Raw genomic sequence first — 26423 nt, 5'->3', positions numbered from 1 at the left:
TGTGGTTATGTTTAAGTCATAGATTGTGAAGGAGCTTTCATGAATTACAGAGCTTTATTGCATGGAGTAAACTGATCTTATGACCATTTACTTATTTTACTGATTAGTAGGGATAGCCTTTTCAAAACATGAATTTTCATTTATTAGTACAGATTCTCTGAAGACAGGTTAACTGTATATTAACATTTTCTAATATTTGTTTTGTCTTAGGTGGGATTACATTATTTGCAGTGATTACTTTAATTCTGGACTCTTTTAAAATTGGATACTTTATTGGATTTTCAAACTGTTTATCAGCAACTGAAGGCATTTTTCCTGTCACACATGCAGTGCATACGCTTTTACAGGTAAAAGCAACCAGTTTTAGCTTGTTATTATGTCTGTTTTTCTGACCAAGCATAACTTTTGTCTGTTCCTCTTGCTCTGTTTTTGCTAAATTAGTTTATAAAAACATTAGGAGATAAGTAGTTAAGGGCTAAACTTTTTGTGTGTGCATACCCCTTTCTGCATGCAAACTGGGATTTGAGCATGCAGACCAGGCAGTTGAGCAAGAAGTTACCCAATTTGTATCCAAAAATGCCTGTTTGTATCTGAAAATGAACTAGCTCCTCACATATAGAGATGTATATATAAATGTTTCACATGGATAAGAAGGTCTCCTAAAAATTTGGTCCCACATTTGGAATGACATACCTTTTTGTAGTTCAAGTTAGGCACATAGTTGTCATAATTTTTTTTGTATGAAATGAGACAAATGCATTTCACTGAAAGAAAAGGAGTACTTGTGGCACCTTAGAGACTAACCAGTTTATTTGAGCATAAGCTTTCGTGAGCTACAGCTCACTTCATCACTGCATCCGATGAAGTGAGCTGTAGCTCACGAAAGCTTATGCTCAAATAAACTGGTTAGTCTCTAAGGTGCCACAAGTCCTCCTTTTCTTTTTGCGAATACAGAATAACACGGCTGCTACTCTGAAACATGCATTTCACTGTTGCTTCTGTACAGGAACTTGCCATACTGGTTCAGTCCATCGATCCATCTAGTCTGGTATCCTGCGGCTGACAGTAATGAATATCTGATTCTTCAAAGGAAGGCAAAACTCCTACATAATGTACTTATGTAGTTGTGCAATGCTTGTTCATCTGGGGAAATTCCTTCCTAAAACAAGTAAATGATGGTTTTCACCCTGAAGCATGTTATTTGATTACGCACATCACATTGTGGATAGCAGCAAACGTAGCCAATGAGGAGTGTACAGTTATCCAGTCGTATTCTAAGTCCAGCCATTTGTCTCCATGTCATCATGTGGCAATGAATTCCACATTTGATTACATGTTGCATAAAGAAGGGTTTCCTTTTCTAGTATTTTAAACTTGCAGACAACTCCCTTGTTATTATGTAATAGGTCAAAAGGGAGAGACTGTTGAGATTTCACAATAGCCTCCATAATGTTGAATACCTGAATCAAGATCCTCTTACAATTTCTCCATCCTGGATGGTGAGCCAGATTATGCACATGCATGAGGGCTGAGCACAGTGTGTGGTTGGGGGAGGCCCAACTAGCTTCCATTCCCTTGCACAACCAGCTCTGAAGCAGAATTCCAATTCCGATTCCATGTGCAACGCAGCGCTGTACTGAGGAAGGGAAAAATAAAAAACACAGATAACTGATGCTAGTCAGGTCACTTAATGCACCTCCAGAAGGTGCATAGATAACATGGCGATGGGCCACAGTATAAGAACTGTGCCAGAAAATTTGGATTTCATTCAAAACTTTCATAAAGTTTGGAAGCCTTTTGATCCAGTGTTTTAGTTTAGTCCCTTTTTAAATTTGGCAAATGTTTCACTGAACAGATGGGCAAATGTGGCAGGAATGTGGGTCTTCTGGTTAGGTGGCTGGAGATCAGAATTCTCAGTTTTGCCAATGAAATGTTGTGTAGACTTAGGCCCACATGTTCAAAAGTGTCCACTAATTTTGAGTTCCTTAAATCAGAGGTGCTGATCATGCATAATTCTAGCTGAAGTTAATGGGGCCTGCAGAAAATCAGGCCCTGGATATCAAGTTTGGCACCAAAAATTGAGGTGCCCAGAATGAGTGAACCATTTTTAGGTAAGGGAAGGGCATTAGATCTAATATACTTGGACTTCAGTAAAGCATTTAACTTGATACCACATGGGAAATTATTAGTGAAATTAGAGAAGCTGAGGATCAGTACAAGGCGGTGAATGATAAGGTAAATATAAGGTGAATTATTGGACTAGAGGGAGGTTATAGTGGAGTTCCTCAAGGATAAGTCTCGGGACCAATCTAATTCAATAATTTTATTAGTGGTTTTGGCACAAAAAGTCAGCATCTGCTAGTGAAATTTGCTGATGATACAAAGTTTTGAGGCACCGTCAATACACAGGAGGATTGGAATATTATACAGGAAGATCTGGATGACTGACAACCAGAGTAATACAAATGGGATGAAATTCAAAGTAGAGTGCAAAGTCATGCACTTAGGGTCTAATGCATTTTTTTGCCATAAGCTAGGGGCTCATCAGTTGGAAGAAACAGAGGAGGATAAAGATCTGGTTGTGTTGGTCTATCACAAGATGACTATGAATCATCAACATGATGTGACTGCAAAAAAGACAGATGTAATCCTAGGATGTATCAGGTGATGCATTTCCAGTAGAGACAGAAGTATTAATGTGGTTGTACCAGGCACTGGTAAAATCTCCTTTGGAATACCGTGTACAGTTCCGTTCACCCATATTCAAGAAAGATGAATAAAACTGGAACAGGTGTAGAAAAGCACTACTATGAATTGCCCTGCTCTGTTCACTCTCTCTGAAGCATCTGGTTATGGCCCCTGTTGGAAGACAAAATACTGCTCTAGATGGACAATTGGTCTGACTCAGTATGGCCATTTTTCTGTTCGTATGATGATCAGGGGAATGGAGGACCTATCTTATGAAAGGAGACTGGAAAAGGTTGGCATTTTTAGCCTTGTAAAAAGAAGGCAGAGAGGGGATATGATTGCTTTCTATAAATACATCGGTGGGTAAACACCAGGGAGGGTGAAGAGCTATTTAAGCTAAAGGACAATATTGGTACAAAAACAAATGGGTATGTACTGTCTATGAACAAATTCAGGCTGGAAATTAGAAGAAGGTTTCTACCCAGCAGAGGAATGAGGTTCTGGAACAGCCTCCCAGTAGGAATTGTGGGGGAAAACAATTTAATTAGATTTAAGAGAGGGCTAGACAAATTTATGAGTGTGATTGTATGATGGGGTTACTTGTGATGGTAGGGGCAAGCCCTGAGGCTCACTTCCAGTCTGATGTCCCTAAAATCTCATGCTTCAGGGTTTCAGCAAGCCATGTGCAGGAATCAGGAACGGATTCTTCTCTTCCCACTCCAAACCCCTCAATTATGCTGGGTTGTTTTTGTTTTTATTTGCTTTTTATCTCCTTGCTTGCCACAGCTGGAGATGGGACGTTGGATGCAATGGGCCAGAGCTGTGAGGTGACACTGAGAGCTCTCTCACTCAGGTCCTTGTCTGGCTGGCACAGCTCAGGAAGCTCACATGGTCAGGGTCCCAAATATCACATGATCACCAGCCATTTGTGGGACCAGGAAGGAATTTTCTTCCAGGTCAGATTGGCAGTGGCCTGGAGGTATTTTGCCTTCCTCTGCAGCATGGATGCTGGTCACTTGCCAAGATTATCTGGGTATATCTCACTTAATCATTTCCCTGCCATTGCAGGGGCCTTGGGCACTGGTGCACCTCAGTCTCTCCTGTTCTCTGTCTGTGGCAAATAATAGTCCTCCTGGGCTTGTAATACTGTGGTCTAATTTTGGTTATTGGGTTTAGGGTGTGAGTGTTGGTTGCCTGTGATATGCAGATGGTCAGACTAGATGATCTGGTGTTCCCTTCTGGTCTTAAACTCTGTGATTCTATGCCTGACCTCTTTTCAAGCACTTCCTCTATTGTCAAACTTCAGTATTCTGGGAACCTAACTGAGATTGATGTCTCCAGATTCCATGCCAGCATCCCTGTGGAATCTGGTGTATCCTTCTATTATCACCTTGCATTCCTCATTCATTCCACTAGACTGCATCAATAGGGAACTAAATCCTGAAGTCTCACTCCATTATCCTTCCACAACCTCAATATCATCTGATTCTTCTTTCTTCCCCCCCATTCCCACCTCTCAGACCCAGTCTCCATTGATGTGCTCTGCCTCTTTAATATCCCCCAAAACTGACCTTTCTATGCTCTCTTGGCCGCTACAACTTTTGTACCTGCTGTAGTTGTCTCTCAGATTGATTACTACCAACCTTCTCTCCTGCTTTCTGTATGTCACTTCTCCTCCCTGCGGGCTATTCACAGCACCCCTCCACTTTGAATCCCTTCATTGACCTGTCTCTTACCTCATCATTCTCAACATTCTCAGCCTCACCAGGCCCTACATAAATCTCACTGCTGGCTACATCTCTGATCTCACTTCTTACTTTCACTTCCTACATTCCTCTCATTCTCCTCTTCTTCCCACTCCTTTCCATTTCCTTCTTTTGGCTTCGTGCCTTTGCTCATGCAGCCACTTCATTCATGGAGCAGTCTCCCATTTCTTGTCCACTGGGAGCCCTCACTGTGATCGCCTTCATAGCCCTCCTAAAATCTCTCATCTTCCCGGAATTCTTCCTACCTTGTTCCACTCACCAATGATCTCTCATCTGAAATGTTATCTCGTAACTTGTCTCATGTGTGTTATTGTTGTCTATTTTAGACTTCAGACTTGGGGCAGGGGATTCATCTCCCTTGATCAGGCTGTAAAGCCCAATGTAAATGTACTGGCCCATACCTTTTAAATTAATAATACTGGTTGCTAATTGACAGGTGCTGCAAGATAAAAGCCCTTTATTAATTGGCAGCCTCAGGCAAGAAACACACTTTTATATGGGTTGGGAACCAGTTCGAACCTCTTACCCATCAAAATGCTCCTCTCGGAGAAGGATAGATGCTCATGGCAGCACTGCTACTCTTGCAGTTGCAATACCTGTCTTGTGGACAGAGTAGGGGTTGGCAACCTTTCAGAAGTGGTGGGCCGAGTCTTCATTTATTCACGCTAATTTAAGCTTTCACGTGCCAGTAATACATTTTAGCGTTTTTAGAAGGTATCTTTCTATAAGTCTATAATATATAACTAAACTATTGTTGTATGTAAAGTAAATAAGGTTTTTAAAATGTTTAAGCTTCATTTAAAATTAAATTAAAATGCAGCTCTTATCAGTTTAGTGTAATCCTTGCCCTTGCTTTTCTTTGCTGAGTTTTCCAATGTCTGGCACGTATTTGGATACTTTAAGCTCCACACCGGCTTCTGAGTAATCAGTTGTTAACCAGCTCCGAGAGGGACAGAGGACAGATTTCATGTGTGAAAATACCATTCACACAGGTATGTGGATCCAAATGCTGAAAGCATTGCAAACGCAGTTTTCTTCAAACAGTTAAATTTCACTGGCAGGGACGTCCAGCAGGTCAGAATAGAGGCCCCATGATCTCTCTCGGTAGCTTCAAGTGCACTCTGCAGATCTCCAAACTTTGATGCCCACAATTCTGAGTTTTTAACTGAATGAGCTGCATTTTGAAATCTTCAACACCTGCCCACTGAAATACAGACAAATCCAAGTCGCTTTTGTTGAACTTTTCAGGTTTAATTAGAAAAGAAAGCATTGGGCCAAATCTCTGGAAGTCTTGAAATCTGTCAGAAAATTCTGATTCCAGTTCTTGCATGTACATTCTAATCTCAATGTCAAATGCAGTGCGCTGTTCCATGTGGCGTGATAGTGATGGAAGCAGCAAATCAGGACTTAAAAATATCCAAGTACAGTGGCGCTGGAACAATTTTTAAGGTGGGGGTGCTGAACTGTGCCCCCTCTTGCCCCTGTCTGCACCCCTCACTGCCCCAGGCCAGCAGCAGAGCCCCCTGAACCGGTGGCTAGGACCCGGGGCCGGGAGCGGGCCAAGCAGGGCCGGCGGACAGAACCCCAACTGGCAGGGGGCCAGCGGCTGGTACCCCAGGTCAACAGCAGAGCCCCAGGGACCAGTGGGCAGGACCCGGGCAGTGTGAGTGCCACTGAAAATCAGCTCGCATGCCGCCTTTGGCGGCTGCCTACCCCTAGGACAGCGGACTTTATATTTCTGTGCTGTCAGTCTGGTACTTTCCTTCACATTTTTCACCACTACTTGAAAAATAAAAGTCTTTCCAGATACAGAAACTCAAAGTATGGGATATATTTTGGATGAGACATATTTAATGAAGTTTCTACTGCAATCTATTCCACTGTCTTGTGTGCATGAGAGATGTTAGATTTCTGAGTGGCAGGCAGTTCTGGGTGAATGGAACAGGGGACCAAGTGACATTTCAGATCAGTTGAGCCTGAAGGCAATGGATCTGCACCAATTTACACCAGCAGAGAATCTGGCCATCAGCGTTTTCCTGTATATCCACCTTCATTGTTAATACTCACAAATATAGTGACATTTACCCAAATGAACTGATTGTATTTTATCTGTATTTCCATTTAGGTGTATTTTCTTTGGTGTCATGCCAAGGATATTATCCAGTCTTTCAAAACACTTGAAAGGTAAAATGAATATGATTTAGCTCTAGAACATTACTTCTAGTTTGTATGTATATTGTTTTAACATGTACTGTATTATCATAAAAATGCAGATCGTGAAAACTTTTGGAGTCTGATTCTCCTTTTACTTATGTTTGTGTAAATCAGGTGCAATTCCATTTACTGGAGTAAGTGAGAGGGTGAATCATTATTTTTTAATTTATATTTTCAATTTAAACAGCGTTTATACTTCTTTAACAAAAATAGTCAAAGAATATGCTTATTTTCCCACTAATTGAATCATGTAACATGATTGCTACAGCAAAGTAACTTTTCATCTTGGGAGTTACACATACCCTTCTCAGAGTAAGGAAATATCACCTATATGTTTCATGTTTAATTTATTTAGCTGTCTGAAGGGTATTGGCATCAGCCACTGTATGCAGGAGCTTGCATTCAGTGACACACGTTTGACAACATCTTAAATTGTTATGGGGGAATGCCTTCTTTGGACCAGATATGAATGTACAAATATACTGTGGGACAAATTCTGCTCTGAGGTATGCCCATATAGCTCCCATTGAAGTCAGAGGGATTTGTGTACACATCTGATGGCAGACCTTGGCATCTACAGTGTGATTTACATATCCCATTAATTGGAAACACTAAATAAACTCAGATGATCTTGAAATAGAGGACTATATTCACTAGCCCGGAATTTGGAAGACCTGGATTCAATTCTCTGTTCTACCATAGACTTCCTGAGTGACTTTGGGCTAGTCATATAGTCTCTCTCTAACTCAGTTCCTCATCTGTACAATGGAATTAATAGCACTTCCCTACCTCACAGGGCTGTTATGAGGATAAATGTATTAGAGATTGTGAGGTGCTCAGATACTACACTAATGGAGACCAGATAAGTGCCTAAGGTAGATAGTATAAAGTCATAGATTACAAAGACTATACCCGTATCTTTATTCACAAAATACATATAGAATAGACAGCAGCAATTAAACCTTTCCTACCCAGCTCCCTAAAAGTTGGGCCAATTTCCAGGAATAATGACTCCCTGTATTGACTTCGCTTGGAGTTATGAGAGCTCAACACCCCTGTAAATTAGGCTCAGTGTGTCTGAATTCTGGCTTGGAAGGAACATCACCAATAGTGCTGGCAGCAGTCTCCTCTCTGCTTGCAGAAGTGTCAACTGTGCTACAGCCAGAGGATGGAGATCATCATCTGATTTCACATTGCAGGCAAACTGAACCAATGATCATGAGACAAATGTTTTTATACCCCATCCCCAAGTTCCTGAGCTGTCTAGTTACCTTACAATTACCTTAAAAAATCCATTCTTCTTTTAGGGTCCAATCCTAAAAATCTGCTATTAACTTTAGCGGGAGTTTTGCCTGCATAAGGTTTATGTGCACTCAGAAAATATTGCAGCTGAACAGTCAGGTAGGAAGGAAGGAAGGATCAAACCCTTAGTGTCAATTCCTGCTTTTCCCACCCCATCGTTTTTGGCTTTCTTCTTCTTTAAGGATCCAACGGGGCCTCTCATGTGGGAATACAGAGCAGCATCTTGTATATCTTAGTGATAGCTCTTTTTATTTTTAATTAAATAGATGGAAATGTCAAACTATGTAGTAACTATGAAAATACTTCTTAAAACTATGGTTGCACAGGTGGGCAGCATTTCAGCAGAGACAAAATTAAACCATGATTGAAAAAGTAATAAAAAATATAGGCAACAGCACTGAGAAAGGGGAAGAAATCAGCAAAAAGACTTACAGTGGCCAGGGATAAAATTTTCAAAAGTGCCTAAGTGACTTAGAAACCTAAGTCCTATGGACTTTCAGTAGGATTTAAGCTCCTAACTCACATAGGTACATTTGAAAGTTTTAGCCGAGATCTTCATGTGGCATCATTGACTTCAGTGGACCTCCACTCCTAAATGTCAAAAGATCTCTAGCAAGAATAAAAAAGAATGTCCATTCTACTGTCATCATGCGTGGTATTGTACAATGATGAAGCGCCACAGATGTAAGCCAACAAGTTTATCTGGTGATGCCTGACAAAGGTGGATGGAAAGCTGTCTAGATTGTCGGGCTCAGCGAGTAGTGATCAATGGCTCGATGTCTAATTGGCAGCCGGCATCAAGGGGTCAGTCCTGGGGCCGGTTTTGTTCAACATCTTTATTAATGATCTGGACGATGGGATAGATTGCACCCTCAGCAAGTTCGTGGATGACACTAAGCTGGGGGAGAGGTAGATACTGAAGGATAGGGATAGGGTCCAGAGTGACCTAGACAAATGAGAGGATTGGGCCAAAAGAAATCTGATGAGATTCAACAAGGACAAGTGCAGAGTCCTGCACTTAGGATGGAAGAATCCCATGCACCGCTACAGGCTGGGGACTGACTGGTTAAGCAACGGTTCTGCAGAAAAGGACCTGGAAATTGCAGTGGTTGAGAAGCTGGATATGAGTCAGCAGTGTGCCCTTGCTGCCAAGACGGTTAATGGAATATTGAGCTGCATTAGTAGGAGCATTGCCAGCGGATTGAGGGAAGTGATTATCCCCCTCTCTTTGACACTGGTAAGGCCACATCTGGAGTATTGTGTCCAGTTTTGGGCCCCCCCCTACAGAAAGGATGTGGACAAATTGGAGAGTGCAGCGGAGGGCAACGAAAATGATCAAGGGGCTGGGGCACATGACTTACGTGGAGAGGCTGAGGGAACTGGGCTTGTTTAGTCTGCAGAAGAATGAGGGGGGATTTGATAGCAGTGTTCAACTACCTGAAGGGGGGTTCCAAAGAGGATGGAGCTCAGCTGTTCTCAGTGGTGGCAGATGACAGAACAAGGAGTAATGGTCTCAAGTTGCAGTTGGGGAGGTCTAGGTTGGATATTAAGAAACACTGTTTCACTAGAAGGATGGTGAAGCACTGGAAAGGGTTACCTGGGGAGGTGGTGGAATATCCATCCTTAGACGTTTTTAAGGCCCAGCTTGACAAAGCCATGGCTGGGATGATTAGTTGGGGCTGGTCCTGCTTTGAGCAGGGGGTTGGACTAGATGACCTCCTGAGGTCTCTTCCAACCCTAATCTTCTATGATTCTATGAAATGTCATAATGCTCATCTTGAAACATCACTGCTAAACAAACTACAGGAGCTGGCCAAATATTTATAGAAAACAAAATAAGAAAATGACTCAGAAACCTTGCCTATGGGTTCTGTTCTCTTTAGGTTCATGTATAAATCCCATGAACACCAATGAGAATTAGGTAAACATATAGAAAAGAAAATAAGTCAAGTCCTATGACTATAAGGCTTTCTGATGTATTGAGCAGAGACAGGTGTGGTCCAGTGACCCAAGTTCAGTAGTTGGAGCCAGGAATTCATAAATCCAAATCTTGCCAGCAGTAATGACCCCCTCTGTGGCTCTTAGCAAGTCTCTTTGTATCATGTTCCGCATATTACTCAGCTACCTTACACAGTCACTGTGAGGAGTGAAATAGAAAGAGTGAGGGACAGTATGAGGTGATCCAGTGTGCTGTCCTGAGCAAGGGAGGCAGCGTGGTCCAATAGATACAGCAATGGCCTGGGAGCCAGGAGAGCTGGTTTCTATTCCTGGCTCTGCCACTGACCTGCTGTGTGACCTTAGGCAGGTCACTTTCACTATGTTTGGTCTCCCACCTTTGTTTGTCTTGTCAATTTAAATTGTAAGTTCTTTGAGCCAGGGACTTTCTCTTATTGTGTCTTTATACAGAGCCAATGAGGTCTGACCTTGATTGGGGCTTCCAAGTGCTACTGTTATACAAATAATAAATATCTGACCAGACTTGGCTTTCATTTTTAGACAGGTTCCTGAGTCCTGAATTAAAAACTCATATTTTATGCATCACAACTGTGAAAATCCACACACAATACCACTAACACTGTTAGTTGGATTTGGGGGCAGTTTATACAACTGTGGGAATGCTCTTGAAAACATTTGTGATGTATTAGTTCTTTACTTCCATTATTAGCTTCACTGCAGCAGCACAATAGAGCCTTTGTTATATGCTCTACAGTACCTCTATACAGGGTGACATTAAAACATATTGTTCTGTTTGTTTAAACATGTAAAATACTATTCTTTTAGTTTATTTTCAAAATAAGGCTTGCAGTGTGAGCTATTGAAATAGATCTTTTTATAAGTGGATTGCTTATAGTGTGTTACCTCTGAATCTGGGACTTTGTGCAAAAGCAAGATAAAGAATTGATCAGAGAAGCTGACTAGAAGAAGGAATGCAAACACATTGGAAATTTGGTGCAAAAGAAAGAAGTCTGTGGTAAGCAGTGGGAAGTGGAGGGACCAAGACTGGCTCACTCTTGGAAAAACTACCACAGTATTCTATAATAATGGATCAAAACATCACAGTTTGTAATTACTGTTATGTTTTGACCCATTATCTCACTGCTTACCCCAGACATCTTTCTCTTGCCCCAGACTGGATCACATTCTGAGACTGAGATTTCAAAGCCTTCTAGGGTGCTTAACCACACAATTTCCATTTATTTTAATTGGAACTGTGTGGCTAAATCCCCTATGTGGCTTTGATAATTTTAACCAGGAAATCTTGTTCAGTAGATGGAAATGAATGGAGTGGAATCTGGAGAAGGCAGAGGAATCTCTGTAAGGAAAGGATGACTACAGTGGGTGTGAGGAAGGAGTGCAGAATGCTTTGAGGTACCTGTGCAGGAGTGGGAGCAGTAGAGCCTATTAACACTAATCAATTCCTGTTTAGATTAGTAAATCATTGTCATAAATGTGAACATTCATAAAAACCCATCCAGAAAGTTGCCATATAATATACGACTATTTCCAAAGAATGACGTATGCTATTCCATAATGCCATCATATAAACAATTCCATTGTACAAGGGATTGTAGCAAATAAGAGCAGCATCCTACTTACAATGCAATTTAATAGATTAAACCACTGCCTTTTTATAACATCCTGAAAGACTCACCTTTCTAACCTGTTTCACCATGAAGCATGCCGTAAGAAGACTATTTAGCATTTGTTTTATGGCTATTGAGGAGTAAACTAGTGTCAATTGTTGTACCCAGGAAAAAGTGATGTATTCCATTTAAGATAGATGGGGTGAAATCCTTTGTACAGATTGTATCGATAACTAATCTATTTTCTAGGTTTGGGGTGATCCATTCCGTGTTTACAAATTTACTCCTGTGGACAAATGGAGTGTTAACAGAATCAAAACACCTACTCAATGAACACAAGGAAAGACTAATCACACTTGGTTTTGGAAACATAACAATAGGTAAGCTAAAGGGTTGGTACATTTTTGGAAGTTCTGCTACAATGCATGAACATTCTAAATATGTGTAAGCGGGGGAATAGTCCCGCTCTTGTGGGGAATTTTCCTGGCTTCTGTACTACCCCGGTGAAGTGGACTAACGAAAGGATCTGAGTCTTTGTTCCCATTTCCTTTACCCAGTGGCCTCCCTGCCCTTGAAGACTCCCCTTCCACTCTCCTGTCTGGCAGAGTCCTTGTAACCCCAACAAAGCTGGGCCCAGGATTCCTGGGGGGCTCGACCCCCAACCCTGCTGTGGTCACCTAGGACAGGGGCTAGGGTGTCCCCACTCCGGGGTACTTTCTCTGCAATGGGCACTTCTCTGACCCACTGACCATTACATACAAGTTAAAGCAAATGCAAGTTATTTAATCAACAATTAATTTTAAAAAGAATAAGGGAAAATGGGAAAGGCTAAAGGAAACACATCACCCCGCTCTGTGGCAGGGAACATCACAAACAGTGTCTCTGGAATGTCAGGGCAGTTCAGTCTGTTCCTTGTAAGACCCAGGCCTTCTTCCCAGGCCCGGGCTGTGCTGCAGGGATGCTGTGGGTCGGACACTTGCTCTGGTGGTGGCCACACGCTCTCAAGCTCTAAGTGGTAGGACCCTTCTTCCCAGTGTCACTCCCGCCCTGTTGGGGTTATGATCCAAGCCTGGCCTGCAGAGCCCCTTGGCTGAGGCGTCTCCCTGTGCTGGGCCCGCTGCCCAGGGTCCCCCTCGCTCTCTTCAGCTGCTCACCGCACCCAGCTCCGGACTGCTCCAGCCCCAGCTCCACCACTCTGTCTCTGCACTGCTGCTGCTGCTCTGCCTCCAGCTCCCTGGGCTGCTTCTTTGGCCCCTCTGGCTCTGGTTGCTCCAGCCCTGCACCCAGGACAGGTCTGCTCTGCAGGCTGCTTCCGTGACTCTGCTCCCAGCACTGACCTGCTTCCTGGGCTGGTTTTCTGGCCCCTCTGGCTCTGGTTGCTGCAGCTCTGCTCCCAGGACAGGTCTGCTCTGCAGGCTGCTTCCGTGACTCTGCTCCCAGCACTGACCTGCTTCCTGGGCTGGTTTTCTGGCCCCTCTGGCTCTGGTTGCTGCAGCTCTGCTCCCAGGGCAAGTCTGCTCTCTCTGGGGTGTGCCTCTGGCTTTGCGGCTGCAGCTCTGCTCCCAGGACAGGGTCTGCTCTCTCTGGATCTGGCACAGCTTTGCTCCGCAGCTCAGCTTGGGCCCTTGCTTTCTCCTTAGCTCAGCCCCACTCTGTCTGACCCAGGCAAATCCAGCTCACACGGAGGACGGGATCTCCCTGGCCTCCTGACTCTGTGATTAGTCTGCCTGCCCTGTCATTCAGGCTGACCTGGAGCATTGGCCTCTCCCTATTGTTCCTGGGGACTGTCAGTCTCAGGGTCCTGATTTCCCAGCGACCCTTCCCCTTTTAGTACTGGGAGCTAGCCAACCAAAACACTCCCACTGACTGTTAGTAAGGGGGCAACAGTCCCCTTACATATGGTATCCCACCAGGTCAACAGTAAGTATCATACCATACATAATAAGGTCCTGATCACCTGCAATGGTCCATACATAAGAATAATGGTCCTGATCACCTGCAACTCCCATTTACTTCAGTGGGAACTGACGGTTCTCAGCACCTTAGTGAATCAGGACCAGAGTAACAATAATGTCCACAGACTCTAAAAAAGGCATGTTGTTAACATTTATTTTGATGTATAAAATCCTCAAAGCACCTATCCAGTAAGAAAGCACAGAGGGTAATTGAACAAAGCATGTAGTTAAAAGAGATTTTAATTGTTGCCATATTACTAGTGGTAAGCATCATTCATGACATGGGCCCAATCCTGCAAAGCCTGTCAGGTGAGGAGTCCCACTGAATTCAATGGAACTGCTCCGGTGGCACCAAGCAGATATTTCTTAAGGAAGGGAAGCAAATTCCAGACCCTGTTCCACCCCCACCCAGGACCCTGTTCTGGTCCTCTTCCTGCAGGGTCTTCCTTGACTGGGGAGTCTCTCCTCTCTCTTACTAACACAGTATATGAGCCAGTGGCACCAGGAGTTGAATTCTCGGCAGACTTCCCTGCACTCCACTGTACAGGAACAGACTTCCGGTGCACCAGGCTAGGGGTTGGCGGGGAGGGGAGGTCAAATTTCAGTGGCATTGCGACTGCACAGCCAAAGCGATGTTCCAGACCACTCTGGCAGCAGCTGTACTTATTTAGTATTGAACCACTGCTTCAACGTGCTCAGGCTGTGCACCTGCTTCCCTGCTCTGCAGCCTATGGAACTTTAAGCAAGTGCAAAACCCTTCGGGATGGGGTGGAGCAGCATTTGCTCTCCTTCGCCCCTTCCCCAGCCCCCTCCAATTAGCGCTACCGAAGTCAAGATTCTGTATGTCAGTGCTGTTTGCCTTCTGTATTATAAGAGTCTCTTCTCATACTGGACAATTTTCTCCACTGATAATATGTCACAGACTTTGACAAACTATGAACATGATCCTCTGAGGTGCTGAGCGCTTTCAACTCCCAATGAAATCAAGGGAAGTTGAGGGTAGTCAGCAGTTTAAATGGGAGATAAATGCACTCTGCAAGTGAGGGTACTTCTCTTCTGCTCCCAAAATTGTTCTGTAGGATTTTTGGAATCATACTAATCCTCGCTGCAGGTGACGGGGAGGAGAGCCAGATATATGCAAGGAGGGAATATGCTTGCAGCTTTGGTGTAAATATTTTTTCCTAGCGAATCCAGTAGCACCTGGATCTTGACAACCCCTGATTTTGGTTTTTCAAAACCAAAACCCAAACCAACCACATTTTTGCCTCCCTCTGTTGAGGATTAGCTGAAAATAGTTAGTTTGCAATTTTCCATTGCTCCCAGTAGAGTTCAAGGTAAATTCCAAAACTGGTAAAAAATATACTTAATAATTAGGATTGCCAACTTTCTATTGGCACAAAACCAAACACCCTTGCCCCGCCCCTTCCCTGAAGCCATGCCCCCTTCCTTGTCCCTTCGCCCTAGGCCCCACCCCAACTCATTACATTCCCCCTCTCTTGGTGGCTTGCTCTCCCCCACCCTCACTCACTTTCACTGGGCTGGGGCAGGGGGTTGGGGTGCAGGAGGAGATGAGGAATCTAAATGGGGGTGCAGGCTCTGGGGTGGGGCCAGAAATGAGGGGTTCAAGGTGCGGGAGGGGATTCTGGGCTGGGGAAGGGAGTTGGGTTGCGGGAGGGGCTGAGGGCTCTGGCTGGGGGTAAAGGCTCTGGGGTAGGGCTGGAGATGAGGGGTTTGAAGTGCAGGAGGGGGCTCCAGGTTGCAGGGGGCTCAGGGCTGGGGGTTAGGGTGCAGGAGGGGTCAGGGCTCTGGGCTGGGGCCTGTGATGAGGGTTTGGAGTACAGGAGGGGGTTCCTGGTTGGGGGGGGGTCAGGGCTGGGGCAGGGGATTGGGGCATGGGGCTGGGGCACAGGCTTACCTGCGGCAGCTTCCGGTCAGCAGCTCAGTGCAGGTACTCAGGCTGGCTTCCTGCCTGTCCTGGCACCACAGGCCGCTCTACACCCCAGAAGCAGGTCCAACTCCTAGGGATAGGCAAGCAGGTGGCTCTGTGCGCTGCTCTCGCCCGCAGGCACCACCCCCCCCCCCCAGCAGCTGGTGCTGGCTGGGCAGCCAGGGTCCCTTTTCGACTGGGTGTTCCAAAAACCGGACACCTTGTCACCCTATTAATAATATAGTCCACATTTTCAAAAACTACCTCTGAAATTGGATCCACAGTTTTATACCTGCAATTTACAAGTTCTATCTCATATAGGTACAAATAGAATCCAGATGCCACATTACCTGATTGCTGCTGCAGATCCAGTATTTAGATATGTAGTTCAGAGATTTTCTCCAGTTGTACTGCATAGAGCACTGGTGGTCTGTGGAATACATGCCAGTGGCCAGCAGAAAGCAGGTTATTGGCTTCCTTCCTAGTTTCCATCTGTTAAATTGCATTTAGAGACAGCTAAAATCCATTCAAAACATTCAGAACCTCAAAGATATGAGCACCAGAGTTCTGGACTTACCAGTCAACTGGACACCCTCTGGAACCGGAAGTAATCAGGCAGCAGTGGAGACACGCAGAGACACAAAAAAAGGAAATACTTTACTGCCTCGGGACTTTAGCCCTGGGGCTCAGGGCTTCAGCTGGGGAGTGGGGGTTAAGGCTGCAGCCACAGGTGGGGGGTGTCAGGGCTCTGGGCAGGGTGGGAGTCATGGCTTCTGACCCTTGGGAGGACCAGGGCTCAGGGCTTGAGATCTGGGGGGAGCACTGGGACTTGGGGCTTCAGCCCCATGGCTCCTCTCCTGGTTTCAGCCTGAGGCTTCAGAGTGGTGACTTCTTTCCTGGCTTCAGCCCCATGGGTGGTTCCGGGGCTCGGGGCTTTAGCTACAAGGGAAGCACTGATTTCAGCCCCAGCGCTCCCCCCATAGCTAAAGCCCCGAGCTCTGGTGTGTCCCCTCTACCCCACTGAAACTGGGAGTGGAGCCATGGGGAGCCCTGAGCCCCGCCCCCACTGGCAGAAGCCAGGAGCGGAGCCATGGGGCTGAAGCTCTGAGCCCTGGTGCCCCGCCGCCCACGAGGCTGAAACTGGAAGCAGAGCCACAGGGCTGAAGCCCTGAGCCCCAGCGTACGCTCCAGATCTAAGGGCCTGAGCCCTAGTGCTCCCGAGGGTCAGAAGCTCTGACCGCCCCCTACCCAGAGCTCTGTCCCACCCCCGCGACTGCAGCCCCAACCCGCCTCCCCCAGCGGCTGAAGTCCATAAAGTCGTGTTCGGAGTTACGCACATTTCAGCGTTATGGACAACCTCCATTCTTCCCAAGGTGTCCATAACTCTGAGGTTTTACTGTATTACTCTTCTATGTAATAAATGGCTGTGGTTGCCACAGAGGAGATGCAATTGCAAATGGTAAAAGATAGTCCATGCAATTGTGGATGACTGGAGCAGGTGATCCATGAGTCAATCTCTGAATTAACATGTGTTCCACACCAAGTAATGATTTGAGAATTCTATTTGTTTGCACCTCTGTGTAGTTTGCACTAAAAACAAAAAACCCACAGGCACAAATATTTGTGGGTGAAATTTTAGAACCAAATTAACACATAAAAGCCATACTCTGTCAGACCAATGGTCCCTCTAGCCCAGTATCCTGCCTTCTGACAGTGGCCAATGCCAGTTGCTTCAGAGAAAGGGAATGAACAGAACAAGGCAATTTGAACGATTCCTCTCCTCCAGTACCAGCTTCTGGCAGGTTGAGGTTTAGGGAGCATGGGGGTTGCATCTCTGACCATTTTAGCTAATAGCCATTGATGGACCTATCCTCCATGAACTTATTTGATTCTTTTTTGAACCCAGTTATACTTTTGGCCTTCACAACATCTCCTGAAAATGAATTCCACAGGTTGACTGTGTGTTGCGTGAAGAATTACTTCTTTAGGTTTGTTTTAAACCTCCTGCCTATTAATTTCATTGGGTGACTCCTAGTTCTTGTGTTATGTGAAGGGGTAAATAACACCTCCCTATTTAATTTCTCCACATCATTCATGATTTTATAGATCTGTATCATACCCTCCCTTAGCCGTCTCTTTTCTAAGATGAACGGTCCCACTCTTTTTAATCTCTCCATGTATGGAAGCTGTTCCATACCGCTAATCATTTTTGTTGCCCTTCTCTACACCTTTCCAATTCTAATATATCTTTTTTGAAATGGTGCAACCAGAACTTCACGCAGTATTCCAGATGTGGGAATACCATGGATTTATATAGTGGCATTATGATATTTTCTTTTTAGATATTTTTATTATCTATCCCTATTTTTATTATCTATCCCTATTATCATCTATGTTCCTAACATTCTGCTAGTTTGACTGCTGCTGCACATTGAATGGATGTTTTCAGAGAACTATCCACAATAACTCCAAGATCTCTTTCTTGAGTGGTAACAGCTAATTTAGACCCCATCATTTTGTATGTATAATTGGGATTATTTTTTCCAATGTGCATTTTTTTCAATTATCAGCACTAAATTTCATCTGCCATTTTGTCACCGTTACCCAGTTTAGGAGATCCTTTTGTAACTCTTCACAGTCATCTATGGACTTAATTGTATTGAATAATTTTGTATCATCTGCAAATTTTGCCACCTCACTATTCACCCCCTTTTCCAGGTCATTTATGAATGTTAAATTTAACATCCCTGTAGGGGGGAAATACCAAAACCCCCCACTACAGTAGCATTTAACTTCAAAAAGGGGAACTACACAAAAATGAGGAGGCTAGTTAGATGAAATTAAAAAGAATAGTCACAAGAGTGAAATGCCTGCAAGCTGCATGGAAGTTTTAAAAAAACCCACAATAAAGGCTCAAACTAAAAAGAGGCCCCCTCCCCAAAAACAAACAAAACAAGTAAGAGGACCAAAAAATGCCACCACGTCTAAACAACAGTATAAAAGATGTGGTTAGAAACAGAAAGACTTATTTTAAAAATTGGAAGTCAAATTGAACTGAGGAAAAGCGAAGCATAAATTCTGGGAAGCCCGATTTATTGAAAAGTATAATTAAGTAGGCTAAAAAAGACTTTGAAGAGCAACTAGCGAAAGACACAAAAACTAACAGCAAATGTTTTTTTAAGTACATCAGAAGCAGGAAGCCTGCCAAACAATTAGTAGGGCCACTGGATAATCGAGGTGCTAAAGGAGCACTCAGGGAAGACAAGGCCATTGCAGAAAAACAAAATGAATTATTTGCATTGGTCTTCACTGCAGAGTATATGAAGGAAATTACTATACCTGAGCCACTATTTTTAGGTGACAAATCTAAGGAACTGTCCCAGATTGGTGTGTCAGTAAAGGAGGTATTAGAACAAATTGATAAATTAAAGAGCAGTAAGTCACTGGGACCAGATGGTATTCACCCAAGAGTTCTGTAGGAACTCAAATATGAAATTGTAGAGCTACTAACTGGGATGTAACCTACCACTTATACCACCCACTGTACCAGATGACTGATGGGTAGCTAATGTGTAGCTGATTTTTTTAAAAGGCTACTGAGGTGATCCTGGCAATTACAGGCTGGTAAGCCTAATGTCAGTACTAGGCAAATTGATTGAAACTATAGTAAAGAACAGAATTATCAGATACATATATGAACACGATATGCTGGGAAAGAGTCAACACGGTTTTGTAAATGAAAATCATGTTTCACCAATCTGTTAGACTTCTTTGAGGGGGGTCAACAAACATGTGAACAAGGGTGATCCAATGGATATAGTGTATGTGGACTTGGTGTCCTGAAACACCTGACTTCTAGAAGCTGGGACTGGGTGACCAGGAAGTGGATCACTGGATAAAGTGGCCTGTTTTGTTCACTCCCCTTTGAAGCACCTGGCACTGGCCACTGTCAGAAGAGGACATACTGGGCAAGATGGACCAACGGTCTGACCCAGTAGGACTATTCTTATGTTCTTTTGTTGAACAGCACAGGTGCCAGTATGGATCCTTGCAGGGATGCAGCTATTTACCTCTCCCCATTGTGAAAACTGTCCATTTATTCCTAACCTTTGTTTCCTATCTTTTAACCATTTACTGATCCATGAGGGGACTTTTCACTCTTATCCCGTGGCTGGTTTGTTTGTTTAACAGTCTTTGGTGAGGGACCTTGTTAAAGGCTTGCAGAAAGTCGAAGTACACTATAGTTGTGACCTGTTTGAAAATGTGTCCCATATATATAAATTTACATATTACAGATAAATTCAATGCAAAATAAAAGTGATAATTAGTTTCTCCTTTACTAGCCTGACAAGACTGAGCCTGTGTTTTCCCAACAACAGCTGGTAGAAGCCATAATTCACAGTTTGGTAGATAAATAGGAAGGGAATTGATTTTTAAATATTTTATTTTAAATTAAAATATTGGTAATATTTAAGTGTAAGTATATAAGGACCAATTATCCTGTCACTTATACAGGTGTAAATCAGGAATAAAGTCAGTGGAGTTACAGTGGTGTATAACTGAAAGGGGAACTAGGCCCTACACAGTTAGGACTGAATTCTGCATCTGTTCCGGATATGAAACTCCTATTAGCTACTGTAGGAGTTTCATCTGTAGAATGGCAGCAGAATCAAGCCCCTACTGGTTTGGAATCTTAAATATTTTAAATACATTGTTCTCATCAAAACCGTGCTGAACTTTAAGAGATGTGTGTGAAATTTTAACATTCACTTTTGATGAGGATTTTGCCTAGAAATTGTAATAAGGCGGTCGTTCAAGTTTTGGAGGAGGTGCAAAAGTTACTCTTAGACTAGTGATTTTAGTGTCCAACACCCAGCTAATTTTTTTTTTCAGGTGACTAAATGTACGACATGAGCTGTCTGACTGAAATCATCATTCTCCTTGTTATGGTGTTGTCTCATTTAAAAGAAAAAACGTTTATTGCACAACAAAATCTAATCTCTTTCTCCTTTTTTAGATTTAGATGACCATGCACCCCAATGTAATTGTACAACAACTCTCTGTTCGATATTTTCTCAAGGAATGTATTACCTATATCCCTTCAACATAGAGTATCATATTTTAGCATCCACAATGCTCTATGTCCTGTGGAAGAATATTGGACGCAAAGTAGAACACCACCACCAATACAAAATACCGTTCAAGTTTCATGGCATAACAGTGGGCACGATTTTTGGACTGATTGTGCTGATTAGCACAATAGCGATCGTTGTCGTGTACTTAATTCAGATAGGACGTTCGAAAATCAAGAGTGAGTTAGCACTTACTATGTTTTACTTATATGCTATCTCCGTACTGACTCTTATGTGTGCAGCTGGAATTGTCGCCCTTCTAATTTACAGACTAGAAGAAAGATCAATGGATAATTCAAAAAATCCTGCCAGGAAACTTGATGCAGACCTATTAATTGGCACAGCTTCAGGTTCCTGGCTCCTCTCTTGGGGTTCTATCCTAGCGACTATCTGTGCCCAGGCCCATCCAAAATACACATGGTACAATCTGCCTTATTCCATCCTGGTTATTATTGAGAAATATATTCAGAACCTCTTTATCATTGAGTCCATACATCGTGAACAGGAAAAGGTGAATGATGACATTAAAACTCTTCGAATAGTAACTGTATCCAGTCAGAGCACTCTGTCATTTACCCCATCATACAAAGAAATTTACAATGGAGCAGCTGATATGGACAATGGAAAGTTTCCATACATGTTCAATGAGAATATCTACATGAGAGAAAGAAGTGGTGGTGATGGTTTTGATGAAGTCAGGAGTCAAGCTAGCAGTCCAGTCAGACACTCAACCTCAGATTTCTCACCGTACAGTCGAAACTCAGTTAACAATAAGAGGAGAATCCTGAAGAACATTGCAGCATTTTTATTCCTGTGTAATCTTTCGGTAAGGTATTTTGAATGTAATTCACAAAATTAATACCAAAAAGCTCTCTAAAACCACCAAGACGAAGAATATTAATGTTACTCAGTTTTACTCTTTATAATAAGTGAATTTTAGTGCTTGTGAAAGGAGGTGGATTGACTGCACCATTGTAGAATAATGTCTATTTAGAAGTGGAATAGGCATGGGAGAAGGTATTTAACCTTGGAGACTAAAGTCTGTTTATCCACAGTACAGGAATGACACAGGCAGTGATCCCTGAAACTCTGCCCTCTCAATGTGCCCCCAAAATGATCTGGAGGACTACTTACAGAGGAGAAAAGAGTAATTCAGTCTCCATCCTTGGTCTTTCTGTTGTGACTGCTAACAAGACAGGATGTAATTAGTGACTATTATAGTGGCGAGAGTGGTCCAGTAGACTCCCAATCCATTTCATATTGGCCACTCAAAAGTTGTCAGTCAATTTACTGGTTGTCAGTCAACCACTATGCTCAGTGGTTTGAGCATTGGCCTGCTAAACCCAGGGTTGTGACTTCCATCCTTGAGGGGGCCATGTAGGGATCTGGGGCAAAAATTGGGGATTGGTCCTGCTTTGAGCAGGGAGTTGGACTAGATGACCTCCTGAGGTCCCTTCCAACCCTGATATTCTAGGATTCTATGATAAGAACATAACATAAGAACGGCCATACTGGGTCAGACCAAAGGTCCATCCAGCCCAGTATCCTGTCTTCTGACAGTGGCCAATGTCAGGTACCACAGAGGGAATGAACAGAACAGGAAATCATCAAGTGATCCATCCACTGTCACCCATTGCCAGGTTCTGGCAAACAGAGGCTAGGGACACTATCCCTGCCCATCCTGGCTAATAGCCATTGGCGGACCTATCCTTCATAAATTTATCTAGTTCTTTTTTGAACTCTGTTATGGTCTTGGCCTTCACAACATCCTCTGGCAAAGAATTCCACAGGTTGACTATGTGTTGTGTGTTGAAATACTTCCTTTTGTTTTAAACCTCCTACCTATGAATTTCATTTGGTGACCCCTAGTTCTTGTGTTATGAGGAGGAGTAAATACACTTCCTTATTTACTTTCTCCATTCCAGTCATGATTTTATAGACCTCTATCATATCTTCCCTTACTCGTCTCTTTTCCAAGCTGAAAAGTCCCAATCTTATTAATCTCGCCTCATATGGAAGTGGTTCCATGATTAGCTGTTCCTAATCATTTTTGTTGCCCTTTTCTGAACTTTTCCCAATTCCAATATATCCTTTTTGAGATGGAGAGACCACATCAGCACTTAGTATTCAAGATGTGGGCTGACCTTGGATTTATATAGGGGCAATATGATATTTTCTGTCTTATTATCTATCCCTTTCTTAATGATTTCCAACATTCTGTTAGCTGTACATTGAGTGGATGTTTTCAGAGAACTATCCACAGTGACTCCAAGATCTCTTTCTTGAGTGGTAACAGCTAATTTAGATCCCATAATTTTGTATGTATAGTTGGGATTATGTTTTCCAATGTGCATTACTTTGCATTTATACTTTGAATTTTGTTGCCCAGTTACTCAGTTTTGTGAGATTCTGTGATGGGGTGGGAATTGCCACTGCAGCACCCCCTGCTGGATGCCCCAGGGATCAGCTCTGCTAAGAGTGTGCCCTCTTCTGATAGCGTCTCACCGCCATCACTTCTGCTCCAAGACCCATTTCCCTCCAAGGACTGCAATGTCCCCTTCAGGACACAGCCCTCTGGCTGTGCCACACTGATCCTGCCTTCTGCGGGGACACTATCTCAGTCCAGCCATTTCCTCAGTGGTGAGGGGGGAGTGAGGGGAGGACCCAGGGACTCTGTAGATGACAGCCACATGCTGCGTCTCCTCCAGTCTCAGTCTACTTCCCTGGGCCACTTCCCCGCAGCCCCATCTCTGCCCTTATCTCAGGGCTTCAGCATGCCAGTCTTGGCAGTCAGCCAGGAGTTCACTCTCACTCCCCTGATCCTGCCCAGCACTGCTCTGTCTAAAATGCTAGCATTCTTCCTCCTTCAAGGCATCTAGTTCTTCCTCCTTGGTCTCCAGGGAGCAACTGAAGCTGCTCTAAGAAAAGGAGTACTTGTGGCACCTTAGAGACTCCTTTTCTTTTTGCGAATACAGACTAACACGGCTGCTATTCTGAAACCTGAAGCTGCTTTGCAGCCCTTCTTATATGGGTCAGCCCAGCCCTGATTGGCTGCTCCTCGCAGCCCCTCTCTAATTGTCTGTCTCCTGCACAGCCACCCTAGGGCTCTATTAACCCCTTATGAGCCAGTGTGGGGCAGATGCCCCATCACAGATCCGTTTGCAGCTCTTCGCAGTCTCTTTTGGACTTAACTATCTTGAGTAGTTTTGTATCATCTGCAAATTTTGCCACCTCACTGTTTACCCCTTTTTCCAGATCATTTATGAATATGTTGAATAGGACTGGTCCCAGTACAGACCCCTGAGGGACACCACTATTTACCTCTCTCCATTCTGAAAGCTGACCATTTATTGCTACCCTTTGTTTCCTACCTTTTAACCAGTTACTGATCCATGAGAGGAGCTTAGCTCTTATCCCATGACAGCTTACTTTGCTTAAGAGCCTTTGGTGAGGGGCCTTGTCAAAGGCTTTCTGAAAATCTAAGTACACTATATCCACTGGATCCTCCTTGTCCACATGCTTGTTGACCCCCTCAAAGAATTCTATTGGATTGGTGAGGCATGATTTCCTTTTACAAAAACCATGTTGACTCTTCCCCAACAAATTATGTTAATCTATGTGTCTGACAATTCTGTTCTTTACTATAGTTTCAACCAGTTTGCCTGGTTCTGAAATCAAGTTTACTGGCCTGTAATTGCCAGGATAATTTCTGGGGCACTTTTTAAAAATTGGCGTCACATTCGCTATCTTTCAGTCATTTGGTACAGAAGCGGATTTAAATGACAGGTTACAAGCCACAGTTAGTAGTTCTGCAATTTCACATTTGAGTTCCTTTAGAACTCTTGGGTGAACACTATGTGGCCCTGGTGACATATTACTGTTTAATTTATCAATTTGTTCCAAAACCTCCTCTAATGACACCTCAATCTGGGACAGTTCCTCAGATTTGTCACTTAAAAGGAATGGCTCAGATTTGGGAATCTCCCTCACATCCTGAGCTGTGAAGCCCGATTAATTCATTTAGTGTCTCCTCAATGTCCTTATAGTCCTTGAGTGCTCCTTTAGCATCTTGATTGTCCAGTGGCCCCACTGGTTGTTTAGCAGGCTTCCTGCTTCTTATGTACTTAAAATTTTTTTTGCTATTACTTTTTGAATCTTTGGCTAGCTGTTCTTCAATATTTTTTTTGGCCTTCCTAATTATATCTTTACCTTCATTTGCCTGAGCTTATGCTCCTTTCTATTTTCCTCACTTGGATTTAACTTCCATTTTTTAAAAGGATGCCTTTTTGCCTCTCACTGCTTCTTCTACTTTGTTGTTTAGCCATGGCGGTACTTTTTTGGTTCTCTTACTATGTTTTTTAATTTGAGGTATGCATTTCAGTTGAGACTATTATACTGTCTTTAAAAGTTTCCATGCAGCTTGCAGGGATTTCACTTTTGGCACTGTGCCTTTTAAGTTCTGTTTAATTAACTTCCTCATTTTTGTGTAATACCCCATTCTGAAATTAAATGCTACCATGGTGGGCTGCTGTGGTGTTTTGCCAGCCCCAGGGATGCTAAATTTAATTATATTATGATCACTATTATCAAGTGGTCCAGCTATATTCACCTCTTGGACCAGATCCTGTGCTCCTCTTAGGACTAAATCAAGAATTGCCTCTCCTCTTATGGGTTCCAGCTGCTCCAAGAAGCAGTCACTTAAAGCGTCAAGAAACTTTATCTCTGTGTCCTGAGGTTACATGTACCCAATCAATAGGGGATAGTTGAAATACCTCATTATTACTGAGTTTTTTTATTTTTATAGCCTCTCTAATCTCCCTGAACATTTCACAATCACTATCACCATCCTGGTCAAGAGGTCGGTAGTATATCCCTACCGCTGTATTCTTATTATTCAGGTATGGAATTACTATCCATAGAGATTCTATGGTACAATTTGGTTCATTTAAGATTTTTACTTCATTCGATTCTATGCTTTCTTTTACATATAGTACCATTCCCCCACCAGCATGACCTATTCTGTCCTTCCAGTATATTTTGTACCCTGGTATTACTGTGTCCCATTGATTATCCTCATTTCACCAAGTTTCTGTGATGCCTATTATTTCCATATCCTCATTTAATATAAGGAACTCTAGTTTACCCATATTATTATTTAGACTTCTAGAATTTGTATATAAGCACTTAAAAATTGTCACTTTTTAGCTGTCTGCCATTACATGTCAGTCAGCCCGCCCCCTCTCCATTCTGAGAATGATAACATAGCCACATCATTATGACTTCACAGTTTCCTTTTTAGGGTACATCTACACTGTAGCTGGAGATGTAATTTCCAGCTTGGGTACATGCATTAACTTTTTGATTGAACTAGTGTGCTAAAAATAGCAGTGTAGTCTGAGTGGTGCTAGCAGCAGCCTGGGCTAGCTGTCCGAGTCTCAGGTGAGACTGTACATGGGTGACTAGCCAGTGCTACTACCTGCTCTGCCAAACAGATTTGCTTTGAGGACATGGACAATACAAAACCCCTTAAAGTCCCTTTTTTTAGCTTGTGTATGAGCAGCTGCTTCCCCAATTACAACATTTTTAGGCTAAACTTTGTACGTAGTTATGTAAAAATGTACTGTACATTCAGTAGAACCTCAGGTATGAACACCTCAGAAATGGAGGTTGTTCGTAACTGAACAAAATGTGGCTGTTCTTTCAAAAGTTTACAACTTATTAACTTAATACAGCTTTGAAACTTTACTATGCAGAAGAAAAATGCTGCTTTTAACAGTCTTAATTTGTATGAAACAAATAGAGGAACAGTTTCCTTACCTTGTCAAATCTTTTAAACTCTTTTTTCAATAATTTAT

At 43.2% G+C, this 26423-nt stretch overlaps 1 protein-coding gene across 1 annotated transcript in view; it reads left to right on the top strand.

Moving 5' to 3' along the window:
* Positions 1–26423, top strand: part of OTOP1 (otopetrin 1) — a gene marked incomplete at its 3' end in the record, with an annotated part of 35436 nt that overhangs the window by 7514 nt on the left and 1499 nt on the right. The window contains exons 2-5 of the mRNA XM_084627643.1: positions 211–347; positions 6580–6638; positions 11804–11934; positions 20454–21394. Coding sequence (XP_084483769.1) covers positions 211–347; positions 6580–6638; positions 11804–11934; positions 20454–21394 — 1268 coding nt within the window. The remainder of the gene's footprint in view (positions 1–210; positions 348–6579; positions 6639–11803; positions 11935–20453; positions 21395–26423) is intronic.

This window comes from Lepidochelys olivacea (genome assembly GCF_965140295.1).
Source record: "Lepidochelys olivacea isolate rLepOli2 genome assembly, chromosome: 4".
NCBI classification, from domain to species: Eukaryota; Metazoa; Chordata; order Testudines; family Cheloniidae; genus Lepidochelys; species Lepidochelys olivacea.
This window is presented reverse-complemented; position numbering and strand designations above follow the sequence as displayed.